The sequence below is a fragment of the Phymastichus coffea genome, unplaced genomic scaffold (genome assembly GCF_024137745.1).
Source record: "Phymastichus coffea isolate CEN01 unplaced genomic scaffold, Cenicafe_Pcof_1.1 PCOF00046, whole genome shotgun sequence".
Classification (NCBI taxonomy): domain Eukaryota; kingdom Metazoa; phylum Arthropoda; class Insecta; order Hymenoptera; family Eulophidae; genus Phymastichus; species Phymastichus coffea.
The window spans coordinates 191149-212156 of NW_026706857.1; the positions used below are offsets into that span (position 1 = coordinate 191149).

The 21008-nt window shown below is 30.9% G+C and overlaps 6 protein-coding genes across 15 annotated transcripts; 2 read left to right on the forward strand and 4 right to left on the reverse strand.

Moving 5' to 3' along the window:
* Positions 1-2702: 2702 nt before the first annotated feature.
* On the forward strand, positions 2703-4914 carry LOC131664940 (leucine-rich repeat-containing protein 74A-like). Its single transcript, XM_058936432.1, has 7 exons — positions 2703-2717; positions 2835-2993; positions 3055-3465; positions 3524-4031; positions 4117-4533; positions 4604-4813; positions 4910-4914. Exons 1-7 carry the CDS (start codon positions 2703-2705, stop codon positions 4912-4914), a joined length of 1725 nt encoding a protein of 574 aa, XP_058792415.1.
* LOC131664877 (ADP-ribosylation factor-like protein 2) lies at positions 4912-5811 on the reverse strand. Its single transcript, XM_058936307.1, has 2 exons — positions 5676-5811; positions 4912-5577 (listed from the first exon to the last, which is right to left on the reverse strand). Exons 1-2 carry the CDS (start codon positions 5738-5740, stop codon positions 5088-5090), a joined length of 555 nt encoding a protein of 184 aa, XP_058792290.1. The 5' UTR covers positions 5741-5811; the 3' UTR covers positions 4912-5087.
* Positions 5812-6113: 302 nt separating this feature from the next.
* LOC131664876 (HSPB1-associated protein 1) lies at positions 6114-8182 on the reverse strand. Of its 3 annotated transcripts, XM_058936306.1 has the most exons (6): positions 7688-7856; positions 7389-7600; positions 7033-7319; positions 6883-6965; positions 6584-6798; positions 6114-6484 (listed from the first exon to the last, which is right to left on the reverse strand). In XM_058936306.1, exons 2-6 carry the CDS (start codon positions 7590-7592, stop codon positions 6146-6148), a joined length of 1128 nt encoding a protein of 375 aa, XP_058792289.1. In that variant the 5' UTR covers positions 7593-7600; positions 7688-7856; the 3' UTR covers positions 6114-6145. The 3 variants fall into 3 exon arrangements, with proteins under 3 accessions (XP_058792289.1, XP_058792288.1, XP_058792287.1); XM_058936305.1 differs by lacking the exon at positions 7688-7856 and adding an exon at positions 8134-8182 and having other exon boundaries at positions 6584-6965; XM_058936304.1 differs by having other exon boundaries at positions 6584-6965.
* A 902-nt stretch (positions 8183-9084) lies between these two features.
* Positions 9085-14800, forward strand: LOC131664842 (translin). 6 transcript variants are annotated; one of them, XM_058936256.1, is made up of 8 exons: positions 9085-9312; positions 9557-9814; positions 9874-10031; positions 12032-12166; positions 13589-13685; positions 13775-13987; positions 14049-14128; positions 14185-14800. In XM_058936256.1, exons 4-8 carry the CDS (start codon positions 12095-12097, stop codon positions 14404-14406), a joined length of 684 nt encoding a protein of 227 aa, XP_058792239.1. In that variant the 5' UTR covers positions 9085-9312; positions 9557-9814; positions 9874-10031; positions 12032-12094; the 3' UTR covers positions 14407-14800. The 6 variants fall into 6 exon arrangements, with proteins under 6 accessions (XP_058792239.1, XP_058792240.1, XP_058792236.1 ...); XM_058936257.1 differs by having other exon boundaries at positions 9897-10031; XM_058936253.1 differs by having other exon boundaries at positions 9581-10031.
* A 633-nt stretch (positions 14801-15433) lies between these two features.
* LOC131664840 (N-acetylneuraminate lyase-like) lies at positions 15434-18318 on the reverse strand. Of its 2 annotated transcripts, none has more exons than XM_058936252.1 (8): positions 18031-18318; positions 17887-17948; positions 17732-17808; positions 17446-17591; positions 17193-17361; positions 16973-17106; positions 16813-16906; positions 15434-16589 (listed from the first exon to the last, which is right to left on the reverse strand). In XM_058936252.1, exons 1-8 carry the CDS (start codon positions 18034-18036, stop codon positions 16417-16419), a joined length of 861 nt encoding a protein of 286 aa, XP_058792235.1. In that variant the 5' UTR covers positions 18037-18318; the 3' UTR covers positions 15434-16416. The 2 variants fall into 2 exon arrangements, with proteins under 2 accessions (XP_058792235.1, XP_058792234.1); XM_058936251.1 differs by having other exon boundaries at positions 16732-16906.
* Positions 18319-18575: 257 nt separating this feature from the next.
* Positions 18576-20685, reverse strand: LOC131664937 (N-acetylneuraminate lyase-like). 2 transcript variants are annotated; one of them, XM_058936429.1, is made up of 8 exons: positions 20463-20685; positions 20035-20096; positions 19898-19968; positions 19664-19809; positions 19357-19525; positions 19143-19285; positions 18899-19073; positions 18576-18817 (listed from the first exon to the last, which is right to left on the reverse strand). In XM_058936429.1, the coding sequence occupies exons 1-8, from the start codon at positions 20466-20468 to the stop codon at positions 18645-18647; spliced, it is 945 nt and encodes a 314-aa protein (XP_058792412.1). In that variant the 5' UTR covers positions 20469-20685; the 3' UTR covers positions 18576-18644. The 2 variants fall into 2 exon arrangements, with proteins under 2 accessions (XP_058792412.1, XP_058792411.1); XM_058936428.1 differs by having other exon boundaries at positions 20035-20466.
* Positions 20686-21008: the final 323 nt, after the last annotated feature.

The window sequence follows — 21008 nt, forward strand, 5'->3', positions numbered from 1 at the left end:
CGGATTTATAAAGAATTTTCTAAACTAAAAAAATATAAAATTTTCTTATGTAAGGTTTTGTATGTTTCTAAATAAAATAGGTTCTTTACCTTTCTAAAAATCGAAGAAAGAAGAGGCTCGAAATAAAATCAACGAAATCACGCACACTCGTCTTGATGCATACAGCAGGCTTTTGTACGTTCCTTCAAACGAGACATTGTGATACTGATGGAAGCACGTGGCGTGCACAGCACACGCCCAATATTTTTGTGTACTTTTTTCGTCTCAAATACTGTTTGTTCTCTTTGTAATCTTAAATAACAATTAAACTGTAATCGCGCACTTTCTGTCTTTGAAAATAAAGAAAAATAACAATGCGACGAATCTTTGCGAACGCATTTATATATGGACAAAAAGACGCTTGTATAATCGCGTTGCGAATCGTTTCACCATATCTTTTCTTGCTCCTTGAAGCGAGAAAATAAATTAATAAAACAACATATACGAAGAGACACGACTTCGCCGCGAAACAAATTAAGAAGAATTGTATAACGTAATAGAATTTTAAGGCTTCATGGAAGATTCGCGCAGTCGTAGAAATATACGTATATTGTAAATAATTCTTTTTTATAAATATTATATATATTAAAGCATTTTTAAAGGGCGATGTCTCTTTTTGTAAGATTTTCATCAACGTGTACGTCGAACGACACGCAATATGAAATCTAGCGCGCGACTTGTCGCTGATGAGTTTTTTTCTTTGAACGTGCAATCCGTTCGTGTGAACACAAATCACGTACACACACGCACAGCCGACCCTTCCCCGAATTTCCACATGCCCTCTAGCTTGTATACGTCGTTGTAAGAGCTTCTTTAAATGGAAGACAAGCGCAAAGGAGTAAATAAACAAATAAAACTTTTTATATAATAGAATTTTTATTTTATAAAGAGGAGAAAACTATATTATATATCGCAATTAAGGAATAGATAGATCGATTATTATATTATAAAATTGTATTATTATTAATATTATATTAATGATTAATAATTATTATTTCGACATATAAAAAGAAACTGGCTTCGTATAATTAATTACCTCAGCCGTACCCACATTCCCGTTTTTCCTCGTATATCCTATACATACGAGATTTTCTCTAATCAACTCATCGGACTTGCGATCCACGTGTGCACGTAATTGCCTGCGAATAGAACTGTCTCCACGGTGGATTTACACGCATAAGGTGCAAATCGAATACACGACGGCTACACACGCGCTCGTTTCTTTATTTCTGCTAATCAAACGAGAGAGAACGAGAATAGAAAGAGCGCGCGGCGCTTCTCGCTGATTAGTGTGTCTCGTCGACGTCGCCGTCGTCGTCGTCGTCGTCATTGTCGTCGTCGTCGTCGTCGATGATCATAGAGAATGGGATGTTGCATTCCGCAGACGGGCACAGAGTCGCGCGCACGACGGGAATTTCAATAAAGCTCCTCTCTCGCCAGCTAACGCACAGCCGCATATACTCCGCGTAGCGTCTCCCGGCGCCGTTTCCCACACGCAGCGAGAAAAAGAGAGCGCCCGCAACACTCGATGCATTCAAATTGCTGCCGCGAAAAAAATAAACGTGCGCAAACGTGCCTTCCGCGACTTGGGTTCGCGCGAGAGAGAGAACGCTATGCTGATTTATTGCGCCAACTGCGCTAATCGTAACGAACGACTCGCTTGATGCGCCGATTTCCAATGCTTCGGGCACGCGACGACTCTCCTAGCTCGAAAATATTAAAGCCACAGCAGTGAAGAGAAAGTCGCGAGATTTGTCGAGTAGTTATGCTAATTTCGCTGCGACTATTGCGCGCAAAGTGGCGCATGAGGGCCTCTGTCGCAGTCGTTGCATTTTCTTGGCAGTTCGTTAGTCAAATCATTATATACAAAAACTTTCGTATCGTTAGTCATATATTCGCCACGTCTGTTAATCAGTAATAATGTACATCCGTTCTCACAAATGCAACTCGCAGACGTTGCATACGTCTTTCTTCCTGGATACAACTAAATTAGACTAATAAACTTCAATTCTTATTGGGCTCGATTAATCGTTGGACGTTCTTTTCTTTTCGTGCCTGTAAAAGCACGAAAGCTTTCGGCAAGTGGCACTCTCGAGTGACTCATCGCCGGAGGCATTTCTTCGAGCGACGGCGTGATAGCGGCCGACACGACCAGTTGAGAAGTCGATCGGCTTCCTGTCTCGCGTAATCGCGCGACGTTGCTGTTCTGCGAGGTCAATCGCTTGCGTGTGCCGCAGGTCGTCACCGCGATCGTTTAGATCGGTATCTGGAACAACTGCCTCGGCGTCTGGCGATACGCCAAAGTCAATGTATTATTTCTTTCGGTATCAGGACAGACAATATTCATGTACCTTGATGACAGTACACATATGCACTTTGAATGCAATATCATTGAAAATTTTCATTTAACGAATACACTGCTTAATAATCAAATTACGAGAACTAACTTCACTACGAGCTAACTTCACTGTTTATTGAATTAACCAAGTATTAAATTCACAAAGTAAATATTTCATAGCTTTAATCAAAATTATGCCAGCGTATTTAAGTTAACGTTTTTTCGAAATAAACTCATTTTACTATCAAATCAACTTTGAGTTTAATAAAACATCGTGAACAAATACACAAAATTATTCACCGAGAAATTCATTCAAGGCAAAATTATGGATACGATTGAGGTACATTTCGATCTTATCGATTTATCACATCTAGTAAACAAAACAATATCAATTCTTGATATTTACAACAATCATGCCAATGAATATTTTTATAATTTTATGTATTTATTTCTTAAGGAACTACAGACAATTTTTGAGCAAGATTATTCTGATTTCTATGATAACGAATGGAGTAAACAGGACGATTGGTTATTTCTTAATGGTACTTTTCAGAAAAGTACTTATGATTTAATTCCTGATGAAGATTTTAGACAAAAATCACTAGATGCCGACCAAGTTAAAAGATATGAATAACATTAAAGTATTTCATTGATAACTTTTAAACGTTTTTTTTTAGATCAGCGAACCAATAACTGTAATAACTGATTATTCTGACGAATCTGAAGCTTCGCTCGGATTAAAATTGATCGAACCGATTAAAATTGGTTCAGATTCAGACGACATTAGTTTAAGTGATTCTGTACTGAGTTTGTCAAATCTTTCAATTTCATATCCTATACCTGACGATTTAGGATTAGAAGCAGCATTTTGGATTCTATATCCCGATCCACCTAATTATAAATGCGATGGAGTTGATAAATTTTTTGATTATGTGAAAATCCTTAATTTAGCTCCCATATCTAGTTTAAGACAGCAACTAAAAAGCGATCGAGTGATTTTGAAATTTTACGGAATTCATCCAGATGTAGTTCAAGTATTGGGCGAAGCTTTACTCTTCAATACCACCGTCAAAATTCTAGATCTAGAGGTACAGCTGAATCTTTTTTCGACTCTTGAATCTTTTAAATTGACGTGATATTGTACAGGAAAATTCTCTCACGCCAAGTTCATGCTACCACTTGAACAAGTTGCTATTGCGTAGCACAGTTTTGAATTCGCTGAATTTGACTGCTTGTAAGATCGGCTTAGAAGGTGCAATGAAACTTGAAGACGGCATTGCTCTTTCGTCAGCATTAAGAGAACTCAATTTGAGTAGATGCAATCTTAGGAACGAGGGCTTTTATTATGTAGCGAAATCAGTTGCAGCCAACACTTTGATAAAGAAACTCGATATTTCGGATAATAATCTTGACGAGGAATCAGCAGCTTATTTGCAAAAAATACTTATTTCAACGGAATCTCTCGAATATTTGAATATTAGTTGGAATGATTTTTACACTAAAGCGGCAATTGAACAAGTGTTTGGAGGTTTATCTAAAAATTCAAGTCTTGTCGAACTTAATATGTCCTGGAATGCTATGGGAAAAAATGGCATTTATAATATTAAAAATTATATTACGTATACAAAGAATCTTAAGTACTTGAATCTCTCAGGTAAAGTAGTAACTTGAAAAGTAGTATGATATAAAATAGAAAACGAAAATCGTTACTGGTATTTTTCGATAATTAAACTTTTCAGGAAACCGTTTTACTGACTTTGAAGCTCAAAAAATTGCTTATGCTGTATTAAAAAATCGATCTCTATTAGAATTTCGATTTGACAAAAATCCATTAAGCTCTGAAGCAGTTGCGGGATTCATTAGAACTTTATCTAGAGATGAATTCATTTATCAAAGCCCATTAAGATTATTAGACTTGGGAAGTTTTTGGTCGGCAAAAAATGGACTTCCAGCAATTGAGCAGCTGAGAGAATTTAAACCAAATTTAGCTATTAATTTAAGTGGAATTTTGGAAAATTTCAATATTCTAGGACCAGATTTAAAAGCATTATTTTTTAAAACTGCTAATTACGAAGCAATGAGTTGTAAAATAAAAAAAGATCGCAAAAACTTTGGACACTTTGTATTATCACTTGAAGATTCAAGGATAAGCAAAGGTTTAGAGTTTTGCTATTAAATCTTTGTCTTTATAATTGAAATTATAAAATAAACTGTTATATATTTTAGATAAATTTAAGGAATTGGTGGAATATGCTAAAATACCAATAACTGAAAGTTTAGTCAAGGAAATTATGAATCAATTTCTAGTAACTAAAAAGTTTCTTGATCAAGCAGCATTAAAAGAATCATATTTGTCATACTTTCCTGACACAGAATTACCAAAACCCAAATCAGTTGTAGTTGTTGCTAATAAAAAAGATAAGAAGAATAAGGAAGGTAAAAATAAAAAATCTGGCAGAAAGAAAAAGGTAAATTAAATTGATATAAAAATATATTATTTGTATCCTTAACACTAATAAAAATATTTTCCAGGATAAAAAGAAATAAAATCAGCAGAAGCTTAGTAAAAATATTTTATAAAAGCTTTTATATTATTCTATGTATAACATTTTCTTAGTAAGTTAATTATTCGATTTGCCTCTTAATTATACAATTTAATATCTTACAAATTTTTAGCCTCTACACTATTTTCATTCAATAAATTTTATAGTCAATCATTATAAAATACTCTTTTTGATATATCATCAACTATCCAATTTATACCTTCCAACAAGTTTTCAGCTGTGATAGCCGATGCTTTATAGATCTTCCAATGATGTGTTTTGATACTTTCTAAATCTAAAATTTGAGCAATATCTTCAGCTGATATTGCTCCAGGTAAGTCTTGTTTATTTGCAAAAATCAAAAGAGTAGCTCCTTCTAGTCGTTCTTCTTGTAATAATTTGTGCATTTCTTCTTTGCAATCTTCCAAACGTCTTCTGTCTGCACTATCTACAACCCATATTAGGCCATCAGTGCTTTCAAAGTAGTTTTTCCAATAAGTACGTAATGACTTTTGTCCACCAACATCCCAAATATTCAACTTATATCCATTGTGATCCAATGTTTTTATATTAAAACCAAGAGTTGGTGATATTGTGTCAATCGGTTCACCAGTTAATCTTTTCACAATAGTAGTTTTGCCAGCATTGTCTAATCCTCTAAAAAATGTAAATATCATATCATTGTAGTTTGTTATCACGAAAAATATAATTTTTTTAATTTATAAAACAATTACACTTATTTTTAAAATACTTACAACATTAGTATCCTCATTTCTTTTTCTTTTTGTTTCAGCTTTTTTAGTATTGTTAATAACCCCATGTTTATTAGATCTGATTGATTTAATTTGTATAATTCTAAAACTTTTTTGACAATGAAAATTATAAACAGTTTGCCATGTTTGCCATGTTTAAACAAAACCTGTGATCAAAATATTGTATATGACTTATAGGTTAGTTTTTCTTGCTGAATATGGCTATCCTGACTTGATACTTGTTAAGTTGTAATGTTGTATAAGTATAATATTTGAATTATGTATGTAAACATTCCTACTTTTAAATTTTGTGATCTTTTATTGTAAAAGAAATAAATTCATCATTTTTGCAAATGTTAATATGGGAAATAAATTATTATCCATACAACAGATCCGTATGTACTGTATTTTTGAATATTATGAAAATGAAATAAATTTAGGTTCTTATTAATGTCAGCTTATTGATCCTATCTTTATAGAAATTTGTGCATTAAAATCTTTGACACATTCTCCACGATTTCTGGATTGCAAAATGCATCTACTACCGCTTCAATTAGTTCTAACTTGGATGGCTGATTACTTTCAGTTACATGTTGGTTATTTTTGCTTATATTACTTGCAACAATATTATTCTTACTAGTGAAATCAGATATATTTTTAGAAGTCAAATCAGGTAATGATTTCATATAACTAGAATATTTCATTTTCAGAGATTGTAATACATTGGTTATATCAACATTTATTTTCTTCTTCTTTATAGAAGGCTCTTGCACTAAGCTAGCTATTTTACATTCTTTGATTGAGTTTTCTAACTGTAAAATTAAAATAATATGTTAATATATCATTCAACTTCAGGTGATTCTGTAATTTATTAAGCAAAATTAAATATGTTTTGCATTGAAATTACTTACCAATTCAACACATTCGAGAAGACTAGATTCAGATTGATCTTCAGTTCGTGATACACCATCCCCAATGGTATTTATAACTAGATGTACAAGTGTTTCTTTTAACCTTGATATACAATCTTCTTTCAATGGTAGCCATATATTTACACTCAAACTGGTATCTAAAGATTCAACATAATGCCACCATCCTTTAGGAATAAAGAGTACATCTCTTGGTTCTAGAATTACCATTTTAACAGGTTCTAGCATATTTTGTATTGCTTGGATTTCTATTTGGCTTGGACTAAAAAAATTATATTTACTATATATAGTTGATTCTTCATATGGAATACGAGTGGGTTGCATAAAACTGGTACATTTTGGTGAAAATAAAAGCCATAACTTTCTGCAATAGAGAATACAAGTAAATCATGTGTATTTGATTGGAATTTTTGAAAATATAGCAATCATACCTTCCATGTGTTTGCGCTACTAAATTACAGCCATAGGTGTCTTGATGACAATTTGTATGAGCTCCTTTGCTTCCTACCCATATAGTAGAATCTGAGCTTCCCAAATCTAAACCAAATTGTTGCCAGTTGAAAGATTCTAGAATTTCGGGTTTATCATTAAACCATTTATTCATATATTTGTAATCAAAGTAAAACCATTTTGATGAATCACAGTTTCTTGTTGTATCTCTCAGAAATTCTTCCATAGTCTTATGCTCAATTTCTGTATTGACTTCCCATTGGGGTTCCTAAACAATAAAATAAAGTAGTTGATTTTTTGTCCATTAATAAAAATTCAAATATTTGTAGAAACTCACAATAGTGTATGTATTTCTTCCTACTCTAAAGGGTAATTTTGAATTTCCACATTTCGCTGCAAAGTTGTTTAAAGACCAATCAAGTAATTTCCAACAATTAGATCCCTCAGTAGTGCATAATATATTTTTGAATAGTATTGGTTCAAGTACTTCAGTGAATGATTCTTTTAAATTATCAGAAGATGGACGTTGAAGTGTTTCCATGATTTAATCTAAAAACGAAAGTATAATTTATCTATATTCTATAAAAAGCAAATAAAATAAAATAATACTATGGTTATAGTTATATAGGTATCTACATTAACACGTAGGTGCCTCGATCAAATAATTAGTTTTATATTTCTGTAATTTTGAAGATTTTAGATTCCAGCTTAATTTATTTGAACTATTATTGAATTGTTTAATAGAATCGATGTAATATTTTGAAACCATGGAGAGTGGAGAGTGGAGACTGGAAACGATATAATCAGTCTCTATACTCTCCAATCTCCTCATGTTTAAGGGTCTGTCTCCATAGGGCCTGCCTGAGTCCGTCCGAGCCGGCCGAGATTTTTTATGGGCACGCCATCTCTATAATTTCGTGTTCATGCGTTTCTCGTATTGGCTGCGTCCGATCGGGCTCGTTTATGTAAACGCAGCCATTCACTATGAAACTCGCCATTGGATACGAAATTATAGAGATGGCGTGCCCATAAAAAATCTCGGCCGGCTCGGACGGACTCAGGCAGGCCCTATGGAGACAGACCCTGAAGCCCCGGTCCCATAGCTACGTAAGAATGCGGACGGATACGGACGCGAATCGCAACTCTAGTAACATCACTAAAAATATCTAGTTCGATTATTTAGTACCAACACTACCGGTAGTGAGCAAAAGTAACTGTTGTTTAAAACTGTAGCGCCGAACGTACACCCAACGTGGATTGAATCGCGACCCCCCCAGTTAGGTTGGTATGAGAATTCCGTCGTTGCATTGAACGAAGAAACCGCGGGAAAATTCAAAAATGAAAATTCGTTTTAAGATACGATAAAAAGCTAAAACGTTACTAATTTGTTTTTAGGTTTAAAATTAATTGTTTGCCGAACAATGAATTTAGATGCATGATTATTTGATTTTAGGTTTTAATTATATAATTTAAGAACGAGCGTTATACTATGGCCGATCTGAAAACCACCGTTACGGACTGAAAGTAGCACTCATAGTCTCATACCAACCTAACTGGGGGGGGTCGCGATTCAATCCACGTTGGGTGTACCACATTTAATGTTCAAATGTCAGGTCTACATTTTACTTTTCAAATTCTCATGAATATTGCTTATTGATGAGTATGCTAATGTAAAAAAAGCTTTTGGGATGATTAATACATATCATTTATATATATTTTCTACTTCTCATATATTCAAGTACTTCCATAAAATTAAGGCCTAGTTCCACTAATTGTAGTTGTAAGTCTATCAATTCTCTATCATTTGCCATCTTATAGTCTGCAATAATGTAAAGGGAAATTAAATTAAATTCATTAAATTAAATTAAATTAAATTCATTAAATGTGGAACGTTCGGCGCTACAGTTTTAAACAACAGTTACTTTTGCTCACTACCGGTAGTGTTGGTACTAAATAATCGAACTAGATATTTTTAGTGATGTTACTAGAGTTGCGATTCGCGTCCGTATCCGTCAGCATTCGTACATATGGGACCGGGGCCTTAAACGCATATATGATCTGAGTGCCAGGCCGAATCGAATATTAGCTTGCTTAAATTTGATATCGCTTCCTGACTCATTTCAGGTCGTCCACTCTGCTGCCGCTTCGCATCAAATAAATTCTGGTCATCAAACCTTTAGCGTAACTACATCACAAATCACAATTATAATTTTCAAATAGTTTATGAAAACGGTGTTGAGTGAGGATATATAACAATAAAGGTACTTATTTTTACCTGAAATTTAAAAATTTTTACACACAGTATCAGATTTTCATAGAAAGAAATATGATTGGTTTCAATAATTCACATTGAATTTGTTCAAAATAATTATCTAAATGTATTTTTTCTTCATTTCCAAGATTTTACAATTTTCATTTCTCAATAATATATTTCTATTTCATTGTAGTAGTTATATGTGATAGTTGCTAAGCAAATAAATTTATATAAATTTTAACATGTTAAAGTAAAAGTAATGAATATGTATACAGTAGTATACATAGTTTCTATAGTAGTCAGCTAACTTTACTTCCAAATAAAAACATACGTGGACTTCCAAATAAAAACACATGTGGAAAATGACATTCAAACAGCAACATATAAACAACGACCATGGTTATGAAACATACCTAGATTCGTCACGACTTTGGAAAATAAGATTTTTTATGGCTCATTCGATTCTCATCACTTGCTGAATTAATACTCATTCGACCAATAAAACATTAGTACGTATTTAGTAAATCTGTCTAGCGAACGAAGAAAAACAAGCTCATTTCCGTGCAAGGTGTTTTCACGTTTTTCTCGCAGTGAAAGTAACTCGTGCTGGGATAAGGTGTGTGGAGAAAGAAGTTCTGTAGTGCTGCACGACTGCCCACACAAGTTATTGTCCGTGTGAACGTGCCCGCCGAGAACTTTACCGCCCGGCGTCTCTTGAAGAAGTTGGTAAGAGTGAAATATTCCAAAAAATTACGAAAATGCTTTTGAGAAAGCTTGAATAAACATTTTGAAGATAAGGCCGATTACACGTAAGACTATACTTTTCGCAGAATTGAGAAAAAAACTACGGGAAATCGTGGACTAATAAGGAAATGAATGACTGCGAGTACGCAAAAGCTAGTGCTACGATCGCACGGACGTATAGCAAGTTAGAGGGGTATAATAATTTGAATGAATGAACAATATGTAATAAATAATAATAAATAACAATTAAGAATTACAATTGTAAAATAGAAATTTTCAATATTCTATGGATAAAAAATAATTTATGATTTAATCAGTTAAATTTACATGGGATAACGAAAAATGATACACAAATATAGATATAAAATAAATTTCATTGTTAAAATAAAAAATAGTTATGATCGGAATACTTATTCAATGTAAAAATTCAATTTCGGTAGTCATTTGAAAATGTAATGAAATATTTTAATAAGAAAAGTAAGTATACATATCATATATGTTATACGAAAGAAGTATTCCCCTAGAAAAAAAGAAACTTTTTCTCATGATAATCATAAGTACTTTATGATCACAATAAAATTTATTAAAACTTATTAAACACCATGTGACAAAAACAAAATTAACAAATCACTTTTTATCTAAACAGAAATTCTATTCATAAATGATATAGAAAAATATTTTATTAAAAAGTACCAATGGAATGAATCTTATTTCTTTTCTTATTGATTTTAAAGTAGTAACTGACTATCACAATGAGAAAACATATTATTGCTTTGATATTAATTTGAATGATCATACTTTTGTATTTATTGTAAACATATGCCTAAAGATACCTAGGCATCTTACCGAACAGAGTTTCATACTTTACATGATTAATAAGCCTGGTCACTATAATAATCACACATCTCACGCATGAATCTGTGTTAAGGTAATAAGCACATGGAATTGGAGCTGTTGTGTTATTAGAAATTTTCAGATTATAGAACAAATCATGTTCTGGGTTAAAATTTTTCAACATTGCAGACTTCGTTTTTCTATCTCATGAATTGAAATGTACGATCATTTAGATTAATATCAAAGCAATAGGTACTTTTTCTCATTGTGATAGTGAGTTGCTGCTTTAAAATCAATAAGATTCATTCCATTGGTACTTTTTAATGTCTATCTACACTATTCATAAATGGAATTTCTGTTTAGCTAGAAAGGGATTTTTTATTTTTATGTTTTTGTCACATGGTGTTTAATAAGTTTCATTACAATCAGGAAGTATTCATGATTATTATGAGAAAAAAGATTCTTTTTTTCTACGAAAATAATGAAATTTACACACACACACACGCACACACACACGCACACGCACACACACACACACACACACACACACACACACACACACACACACACATTTATACATAATTTTTGGTTATTCCATATAAATTTAACTGATTAAATTACCAATTATTTTTTAGCCATAGAATATTAAAAATTTTTATTTTACAATTCCAATTCTTAGTTGTTATTTATTATTATTTAATATATATTGTTCAATCATTCAAATTATTATACTCCTCTAACTTGCTACATCGGTGTGATCATATAGCACTAACTTTTGAGTACTCGCGATCAATCGTTTTCTCATTAGTCCGTACTTTTCCGCAGTTTTTCTTCTCAATTCTGCGGATAGTATGGTCTTGATTAATAGGCCTAAGACAGGAATCTTTGTTGATATACGACGTCCACTTAACTCATAAAAGAAACACCAACATGTTTCTTAACTAGCTGCTTATCTTGCTACTCTTAATTACAACCACATTAAATTATTAATATGGTTTTATTATAATTTATTATAATATGATTTATAGTGAAAAATATATATCATATTATAGTATAACATTGAAATTTTTATTCTAACGACGTTAATAATTTAATGTGATTATAATAACATATAGTAATGTTTATTATATAATTTATATATTTTTCAGAATTCTCCTTCTATTGAATCTCTAAATTACAGAAACCCAAATTCATGTTTCATCAGTAAAATAATGAGTGACGATATTATGACTGTTTTTAGTGCATTTCAAGATTATTTAAGCAAAGAACAAGAGCTTCGTGATGTATGTCTATTGTTTATTTATTTTAATTATGTTACAATGTTTCTTAATTCAACAAATAAGCTTGGTAATTAAATAAAATTGGTAATAGGGTGAATTTCCCCATTACCCTATTATCAAGGGTTTAATGATTATACAGCTTAATGAGTTAATGATATTGAGATATCAATGTACTAATCATAGTCAATTTAAGATGTACATAGTTTAGACAGGTTGCAATAGTTAAAAGTATTATTAAATTATTCATTGTTTTTAATGCAACAAAGTTTCGAGGGTTATATAATTAAATGAAGAAAGCAAAAGTTCCCTTATTCGCGTTTGTTTTATGTATAATAATTGGTCTTTTGAAATAGATGAATGTTTTAATGCTCAGGGTTTTTTTATAAAATTGTCAAAATAAATAAATTTGATATTTTTATGCAACCAAACAAGTTTGAATCAGTATTGAATTTATTATTTTTTTATATATCATTGAAACTTAATTAATTAAATTAAAAAATATCCCAGCCAGCAAGCTTTGTTTCAAAAATGTTACTACAACGTTATTTTTGAAACATCACAACTTATTTGGCAACCAACAAAAATGTAGAAATATTACGGTAATATACAAAATGTCTGTCTTTGTTTGATGAAAAATATTGCTGAAACGTTATAACTAGTTGCCCGCATGTTACCACAACGTTACCTCAACTCACAATCAAAAACCTGGCAACATTTAGACAACACTTCTGAAACATACAGAGTTTATTTCAGTCAACTAAAATTTTGCGGAAAAGTTTCTACAAAATTTTTACAACATTTTTGGAAACGTTGCTAGAACGTCATTAAAGCATTGATAAAAAAAATTTCGTCTGGTCAGTACTCAAAATTTTTTATATAGAACAAAATATATTTGTTTTATCAATGTTTTAATGACGTTCTAGCAACGTTTCCAAAAATGTTGTAAAAATTTTGTAGAAACTTTTCTGCAAAATTTTAGTTGACTGAAATAAACTCTGTATGTTTCAGAAGTGTTGTCTAAATGTTGCCAGGTTTTTGATTGTGAGTTGAGGTAACGTTGTGGTAACATGTGGTCAACTAGTTATTATAACGTTTCAGCAATATTTTTCATCAAAGGGGGACATTTTGTATATTACCGTAACATTTCTACCATTTTTGTTGGTTGCCGAAAAGGTTGCGATGTTCCAAAAATAACGTTGCAGCTACATTTTTTAAACAAGGCTTGCTGGCTGGGATGTGTGGTTAATGGATGGGTGCCGGTACTAGGAACACTCACTCAATTTGATTATAATGAAGTATTCCAACTTGGAAAAAAGTTACATTATTTCATAGGTGTAATAGCAATATATTTATTATTTATTTATTATTAAATTATATATAAATTATAATTATATTATAGCAATATATTTATTATTAAATTTCCAGAAAATCCGTGATATAGTGAAAGATATTGAAAAAGTAACTCGAGACATTGTTATGACTTTACAAAATATCCACAATGATCAAATAGAAGAAAATATCAGTGAGTTTTAATCATTTGAACATGTATTCTCATATACACGTATATAAAATGTACTAATCACAATATATATTTTCTTTTATGTGAAATAGTTATACAATATTGTTTCAAAGCTCGTAACTCATTTGAAGATATTCAGCAACATTATAAAAAATTATCGATTCTCATACCAAAAGATCAGTATTATTACTATCATGATCAATGGAAATCAGTTACTCAAAAACTATGTTTTCTTGTTTCCCTTGTTATTTATTTGGAGAAAAAAATTCTCGTGAACAAAGAAACAGTAGCAGAAATTCTAGGAAGTTAGTATTATTTACTGGTTTTCAAGTTGTCTGTTACATAATTTAACCATATTTTTTCTAGTGAGTACCGACAGAGAAAATGGTTTTTATTTAGATTTAGAAGATTTCTTAATGGGGATATTACAATTGTCATCAGAATTGGTAAGTGAAATTTTGATTGTTTAAATGTTAAATTATCAACAATTAACTTTTTGCAGAGCCGATTTGCTGTTAATAGTGTCACTAATGGAAAATATCATCGTCCTATTGAAATTGCTCATTTTGTTAATCAACTTAATGCAGGGTTTCGTCTTCTAAATTTGAAAAACGATTCATTAAGGAAACGTTTTGATGCTTTAAAATATGATGTTAAAAAAATTGAAGAAGTTGTTTACGATCTTAGTGTACGGGGTTTAAATTCAAATATTACTCAAAACTAAGTTATCTGTCATATAAAGTATATGTTTAAATAAATCAGTATAACGAATAGTCTTACGTTTTATAAATTGAATTCAGGTTTTGAATGACGAATTAAATTATATATTAATATAATTTATTACAACATTTTTATAAAAATATATCAAATCGCATTTAAATGAATCGTTTCATTATTGTCATCTAGAAATTCATCCATACACTCTTTAAATTGTAAATTACACACCGCTACCGAGAAACAGATAAGCCCATAGCACGTGTTTGCCAACCTCGGTTCGACTTGGTTATCAATTCTCAGGTGCTATGGACTCATCAATACTTTCCTGACTTAGGTGCGTAATCTATTATTATATACTTTCTGTCATACTATATATGCTCATATTTATCTTGAATAATTTATAAATATTCTAAACTATATGGTACATTTTATTGCAAGAATCAATATATTTAGTAACAATTATATGAATGATTAGTTTTAATGAATTTCGATGTTAATATTTAATATTTGAATCTATTATTATAATATTTATCTTTCATTCAGTCATTTGTAAATTATGAAATAATTATATAGGCACAGAAAAAAGGTAGATTATATAAAAAACGACATAATATATACCCTTTTACGCGTAATTTGAAAAAAAATTCGTTTCGATAACTTAAATACAGAGATATAAATTATTTAACATTTTTCTTCAAAAATTTTCAATTGTTTATAACTTTTGATATAATTATTATAATGATCTAATAATCCATACTTAAATACACTACCATATACGCAATATGTATTTCCATGTATTTTGCTATGTTAAATCCGAATCCGCAGTCAGTTTAACCTCACCACGTGAGGATCAACGGCATTTGAAAGTTAAATTCAGGAAAAAGTAGTTTTAAAAAATGTAACTAGTGTTTCTATGGTTTTGAGGGTTGCTGAATCTAAATCTAGAGTCTGTTTTATCTCAACATGTTTGAATCAAGGTCATTTCTAAGGTCAAATGTGCATATTGTGCCAAAAGTTAAATTTTGATTGCAGATTCTGAAAGTACGGAAAATGTTATATTCAAGTATAATATTTTTAATTTTTTTTTATCACGACTTTGTATATCATTTCTAGGTCATTGATTGTTAATATTTTGAGAATCAGTATAGCGATTTCAAAAATAGAAAAGTATGCCTTTGTGAAATCAGGCAATTGTTTGAATGTAAATAGTTGTATGAAAATGATCCTGATGTGATCAAATTGACTGCGGATTCGGATTTAGCTTGGCAAAATATATGGGAATATATGTATGTCGTTTTTGATATAGACCACCTTTTTTGTGTCTGTCTTGTGTGAGTAATGTAAACTTATCATCTCTTTTATAGGTGTATGTACAAACTTTTCACAAGCTTGTATATAAATTCTATTTTATCAGAAAATAGGTAATTATTATCATTAAAAAGCATTAAAAAGTAAAGTTTAGTATGAGACATTCTATTTGCATTTCTCTCATTTATTAGAACGTATTGAAGCTATTGCATTACTGGCATTTGTTATTTTAGCAATTATGTTTTTTTAATTTGAAAAGAAAGGGCAGAGTGGATTGAGCTGTCACAATACAAATGTCTGAATAAGAGTCATTGATTTTTATAACTAGTTAAGATCTTTGATTAGGCTCAGTAAGGAAAGCATAATAGTATCGTCTAATAAAAATAAAAATTGGAATATTGTTTTTCAACTACAATCGACACAAAATAGAATGAAAGATAATATATATTTTTTTACAATTATACAGTATACTTTTTAACTATGAAAAACATATATTTCGAAAATTTGTTGCCACTGGTTTCCTAAGAATAACCAGTTAATTGTATAATGACAATCAACAATGTTGAATAAATAAGGAATAAGTAAGGATGACAAAGCTCATTGATAGTATATGTGCATAATATGATGTGTAATACAGAATTCTATATTTATAAGATAAGTTGATACAACGATGTATGATGAGTTATTGATGAAAATAATGAATGTAAAATTATAACATTTTTAATAGCGCAGTCTTATTCGTTTCTATTCCAAGATTAGTTAGTCCTTTGTTCATGGCTTCAATACTTTCTTGAGAAAGAAGTTTTAATGGAGCTCGCGGAGGACCCATAAATAAATCTGTAGTAATGCTCATTGCAATTTTCATAGTTGAAACCCATGAGCCTGCATAAAAAGTGTTGAAAACTTATTTATATTTGTCAAAATATTTATAATATATATCAAGAATTTCAACTACAGCAATATTTTACTAATTTTGTCAATAATTAAAAATACGTATATAAAAATATATTAAGGCTAAATGTACCATATCGAGTTATTTCATTTATGACTTTATTGATATATTCTTGACTTTTTCGAGCACTAGTTAAGTCAACATTGCCTTTACCAAATTCAATAAGTTCAAGAGCTGGCTCTTGCAGAAAGTTAAGTGTCGTCATGATATACGATTCCATTCCTACGGCACATCCACTGAGCATCATCTACAATATATTTATACATTTTGGAGTTGAAAAATTTGTCGAATAAGACATAAATTTTTGATTTACCATGTCTCCAGCAAGAAACAAATTGTAATTATCGTTAACTTGTTTTGCATGTACAGCTCGTTCTAAATCAGTTTTAATTCCAGCAAAAGTGGGTATTTTACCACTTGCAGATTTCAATAGCTGTCCCATGTCAACTGTACGATCATATAATAAAAATGACTATAAAATGTAAATACCTGTCAATCAAACACTAATGTATTTGAAAATACAAAATTATTACCATTAACGTTCGAAGCTTTTGGAAAATCGTAATAGAATAGTGGTGTTTTTGGAGCAGATTCTCCAACCAATCGCAAATATTCAGTTAATTCGCATACCGTTGTCGGTTTGAAATATAATTCAGGCAAACATAAAATTGAATCAGCGCCGATATTTTCTGCGTGAGTTGCCTGTAAAAAAATGATGATAAAATCAGTTAAATTTCAATTATATAACTGAATTCCGTAACGTTAGCAATTTATATATATTCTCACGAGTTGTTCAACATCTTTCAAAGGTGCTCCTCCAACTTGTACCATCAAATGTTGACTGGTTTCTTTTACAGTGCTAGCCCAAGCTTCTGTAATACTTTTTCTTTCCTCCACTGTTAAACTTGTTCCTTCTCCAGTACTACCATTAACTTAAAAATAATATGTTTTATTTTTACCGCGACGTATATCGAAATCGTGTTTAATTATTATTTATTTTGATTAATTAGTTAAATGTGTTGAATCGATTTAGCCGTAAAATGCATAACATTTTCGGATTTACTAAACTTACCTAATATGCCATTGATTTTTTTAGATTTTAAATATCTAGCATAATCCGGAACGATCGATAGGTTCAGACTGCGACTCCTTAAATATTACACTGTTTATCAGTCATTATTTATAAATAACAAACTCTACATAGCAGAAAAATACTTAGTTAATTACTCATTATTGTTGATAGGTGTAAAAACAGGAACAATGAGCCCCTTATAAGAAAAACTAATTGTCTAGATAGATCGGTGAGTAAAAATATTACATTTCAGTTGATCAAACAATAAATATCTGTTAATATTTCTTTAAAAGACTTACCTTCATAGTGACCGTTATGTTTCACCTTGTCGTCTCGAACGATCGAATAGCAGACACCGACGACTATGCTAGAGAATATCTGGCGGTGCCCTGCCATAAGCCTTAGTGCAATTTGATACATTCTACTCTTACGCGTACATGCTTTACGCTATAAGCCGTTGGTGGAGCAGTCATTGAGAAAACATATAAAGTCACAGCGACTACACAATCGATTCTCGCAAAAAAACATCTTTTTGTACCCCGCAAGCATACTTTAGGACGTAATGCAATATGTAATATAATATTCAATCGAACTAGATAATTATTAAAAAGTAACAGTAATCCAAACTGTAATATCTTACATAAATTATGCGCGTAAAGCCTTAGTCAATATGATATTGATTTCTGCATACGATTTTGGAAACTTGATGCGAATTTGCCAATCATTTAATAAGAATTTGTATAGATCATCGTATCAAATTTAAAATCGGTAATGCCGGTATAGCAACGTGAATGTTGGCACTTGCATCCGACTTCGTTGTTCATGTACATAAGTAATTAATTAAGCCATGTTACTTCATATTCACATAACTATCTTATATTTTTAGGTTTTTATTTTAAAACATTTATTCATTTTAAGACATTTTCAATGCAGGAATTTTATTTACTTTCAATCCTGCTTCGGTCAGACCCTTAGCCATCGTTTCAATATTTTCTTTTGTTAGAACTTTGAGTGGAGCTCGAGGAGGTCCCATTGATAAATTTGTAGTCAAGTTCATAGCTACTTTCATAGTTTCTACCCAACTTCCTAACATAAATAACACTTATGATTGTTAAATATGGCTGTGTATACAATCGAATCTTATACAGTACTACGTGATTTTCATACCATATTGAGTAACTTCCTTAACAATTTTGCTGATGAATTCTTGGTTTTTACGAGCACTTTTTAAATCTCGGTCACCCTTACCAAATTTGAGTAGTTCTAGAGCAGGCTCCGGAATAAAATTCAAACTTGTCATTATAAACGAATCCATGCCAAGTGTACAACCAGCAGACATTAGCTAAATGATAAAGATTATGTGTCATTTTCAATTGAAACGTTGTTTGAGAAGTTTGTAAACTCAACTTACGACATCGCTACCAAGAAAAACTTCTAGTCTACTATTTGCCGCAGCAGCTTGACAGCCTTCAGCTAAATCATTACTTGTAAATTTGATTCCGCAGAATGTTGGAACCTTTTCTCCTACTGACTCCAGAAATTTAACCATATTTACTGCAAAATTAAATTTGTTTGGTAGCAGAGTCGATTTTAAAAAAAATTTTATTTCATGTAAAGATGCTTACTATTCACCGAAGAAAGCATAGGAATGTGATAGTATAAAAGTGGAGTTTTTGGCGCCGATGCACCAACAGTATATAAGTAATCAGTAAGCTCTTCGATATTGCATGGCTTAAAATACAATTCTGGTAAACATAAAATAGAATCCACTCCAATTTTTTCCGCATGCGCAGCCTTTGAATAATAGATATATATTGTACATTTAACAATATTATTTTACTATTAAATTCAATTTACTTTTATCCTTATAGCATATAATTAGAAAGAACTTTCTGTTGTGATTGTACGATTTTTTTATAACGTATTGCTTACAAGTTCTTTTACATCCTTCAAGGCGGCTCCTCCAACTTGAACCATAAGGTGTTGCTTGGTTTCTTTGACAGCAGTTACCCATGTTTCCGCCACATTTTTTCTTTCATCGAGAGATAAAGATGTACCTTCTCCTGTAGTTCCATTAACTATACATGCGTTTCAATTAATATTTGTCGTGTGAATGAAATCAACAATGAAATGACTCGATAAATAATCAGAAATTAAGAAACATACCTAAAATTCCATTAATATTTTTTGAGGCCAAAAATTTTGCATATTGTGGTATTATCGATATGTTTAAACTCCTATTTATGAAAAATAGTCTTATTTATATATTTTATGTTAACATTTTATAGTATTATCACGCTTACTCATCATTATTGAAAGGTGTGAAGACGGGCGCAATGAGACCTCGAAATTGGAAATTTACATTCTGTAAGATGTAGTAACGTATACATTTCATTTTATGCAATTACTTTACGTTTTACATATCAATAAATTATGATGCAATATTCAACAAGCATAAAAGTGAAAGGTCGGTAATAAACAATCTCATTTTTTAATATAATAACTTCATCTAATTTTTTTACCGATATGAAATTTATATAATGTCTATTACTTTTGTTAGCTTGGTCTTGTATTTAACAAAATTTTAGATAGGAAAAATAAAATTGTTTAATAGAGCGTTAAAAAGCTTGGTTGCGATAACTGTTATTTTAACCATTATTTTTATAGTAGGAAAACATGAATTTGGTCCTAGTTTATCTAGATTTTTTATAATAAAATTTGAATAACTTACCGGCATTTCGGCGAATATATAAATTTACTTAAATGCTGATGCAGTGGTATTAACAAAGAGAAAGTGACTGCGTCACTTGTACTGATTACATGAGAGAACGTAAACAACTTGTGCTTGAATTACATAGATAAGATTATTATCCAAAAACTCAAAAGAATGGAATATCAAATCAGTTAATAATTTTGTAATATATGCTATTTTTCTCGTATCAGATCGTAAATTTGGGTAGTTTATGTTGGATTGTAAGGCTTGAAAAAATACATAAAACTTTAATTATCGTATACACGTAATTAACTTGACTTTTATTTAAATTATTTTCTTAACTATATAATTTATGTTACTCATATAGATAGATGTATATTACGTAAGAAATAATTATTTCTAATAAAATATATTTGCGATTAAATATTTTGTAAACAGAAACGTAAAGTATCTGAATATTGCCACGTTCCAAGTTATCGAGATGTACAATTATTGCGGAGAATATTACACGATTTCTACAGAAGTAAACGCGCCAATTTCAACTTTGGATAGCATAATAAATTC

Excerpts from the sequence above, each read along its gene's own strand:
- LOC131664940 (XM_058936432.1), top strand. Across the intron at positions 4,032-4,116 it reads TAAGTACTTGAATCTCTCAG|GAAACCGTTTTACTGACTTT; the intron begins GTAAAGTAGTAA and ends TAAACTTTTCAG. Across the intron at positions 4,534-4,603 it reads AGATTCAAGGATAAGCAAAG|ATAAATTTAAGGAATTGGTG; the intron begins GTTTAGAGTTTT and ends TATATATTTTAG.
- LOC131664877 (XM_058936307.1), bottom strand. The coding sequence starts at position 5,740 with ATGGGGTTATTAACAATACTAAAAAAGCTGAAACAAAAAGAAAAAGAA. Across the intron at positions 5,578-5,675 it reads GAAATGAGGATACTAATGTT|AGGATTAGACAATGCTGGCA; the intron begins GTAAGTATTTTA and ends TACATTTTTTAG.
- LOC131664876 (XM_058936305.1), bottom strand. The coding sequence starts at position 7,592 with ATGGAAACACTTCAACGTCCATCTTCTGATAATTTAAAAGAATCATTC. Across the intron at positions 7,320-7,388 it reads GAAGAAATACATACACTATT|GAACCCCAATGGGAAGTCAA; the intron begins GTGAGTTTCTAC and ends TTTATTGTTTAG. Across the intron at positions 6,485-6,583 it reads TTCTCGAATGTGTTGAATTG|TTAGAAAACTCAATCAAAGA; the intron begins GTAAGTAATTTC and ends TTAATTTTACAG.
- LOC131664842 (XM_058936256.1), top strand. The coding sequence starts at position 12,095 with ATGAGTGACGATATTATGACTGTTTTTAGTGCATTTCAAGATTATTTA. Across the intron at positions 13,686-13,774 it reads TCAAATAGAAGAAAATATCA|TTATACAATATTGTTTCAAA; the intron begins GTGAGTTTTAAT and ends TATGTGAAATAG. Across the intron at positions 14,129-14,184 it reads TACAATTGTCATCAGAATTG|AGCCGATTTGCTGTTAATAG; the intron begins GTAAGTGAAATT and ends AACTTTTTGCAG.
- LOC131664840 (XM_058936251.1), bottom strand. Across the intron at positions 17,362-17,445 it reads TGAAAGATGTTGAACAACTC|GCAACTCACGCAGAAAATAT; the intron begins GTGAGAATATAT and ends ATTTTTTTACAG. Across the intron at positions 16,590-16,731 it reads AAATGAAATAACTCGATATG|GCTCATGGGTTTCAACTATG; the intron begins GTACATTTAGCC and ends CTTTTTATGCAG.
- LOC131664937 (XM_058936428.1), bottom strand. The coding sequence starts at position 20,126 with ATGAAATGTATACGTTACTACATCTTACAGAATGTAAATTTCCAATTT. Across the intron at positions 19,969-20,034 it reads ACACCTTTCAATAATGATGA|GAGTTTAAACATATCGATAA; the intron begins GTAAGCGTGATA and ends TTTCATAAATAG. Across the intron at positions 19,526-19,663 it reads TGAAGGATGTAAAAGAACTT|GCTGCGCATGCGGAAAAAAT; the intron begins GTAAGCAATACG and ends TATTATTCAAAG.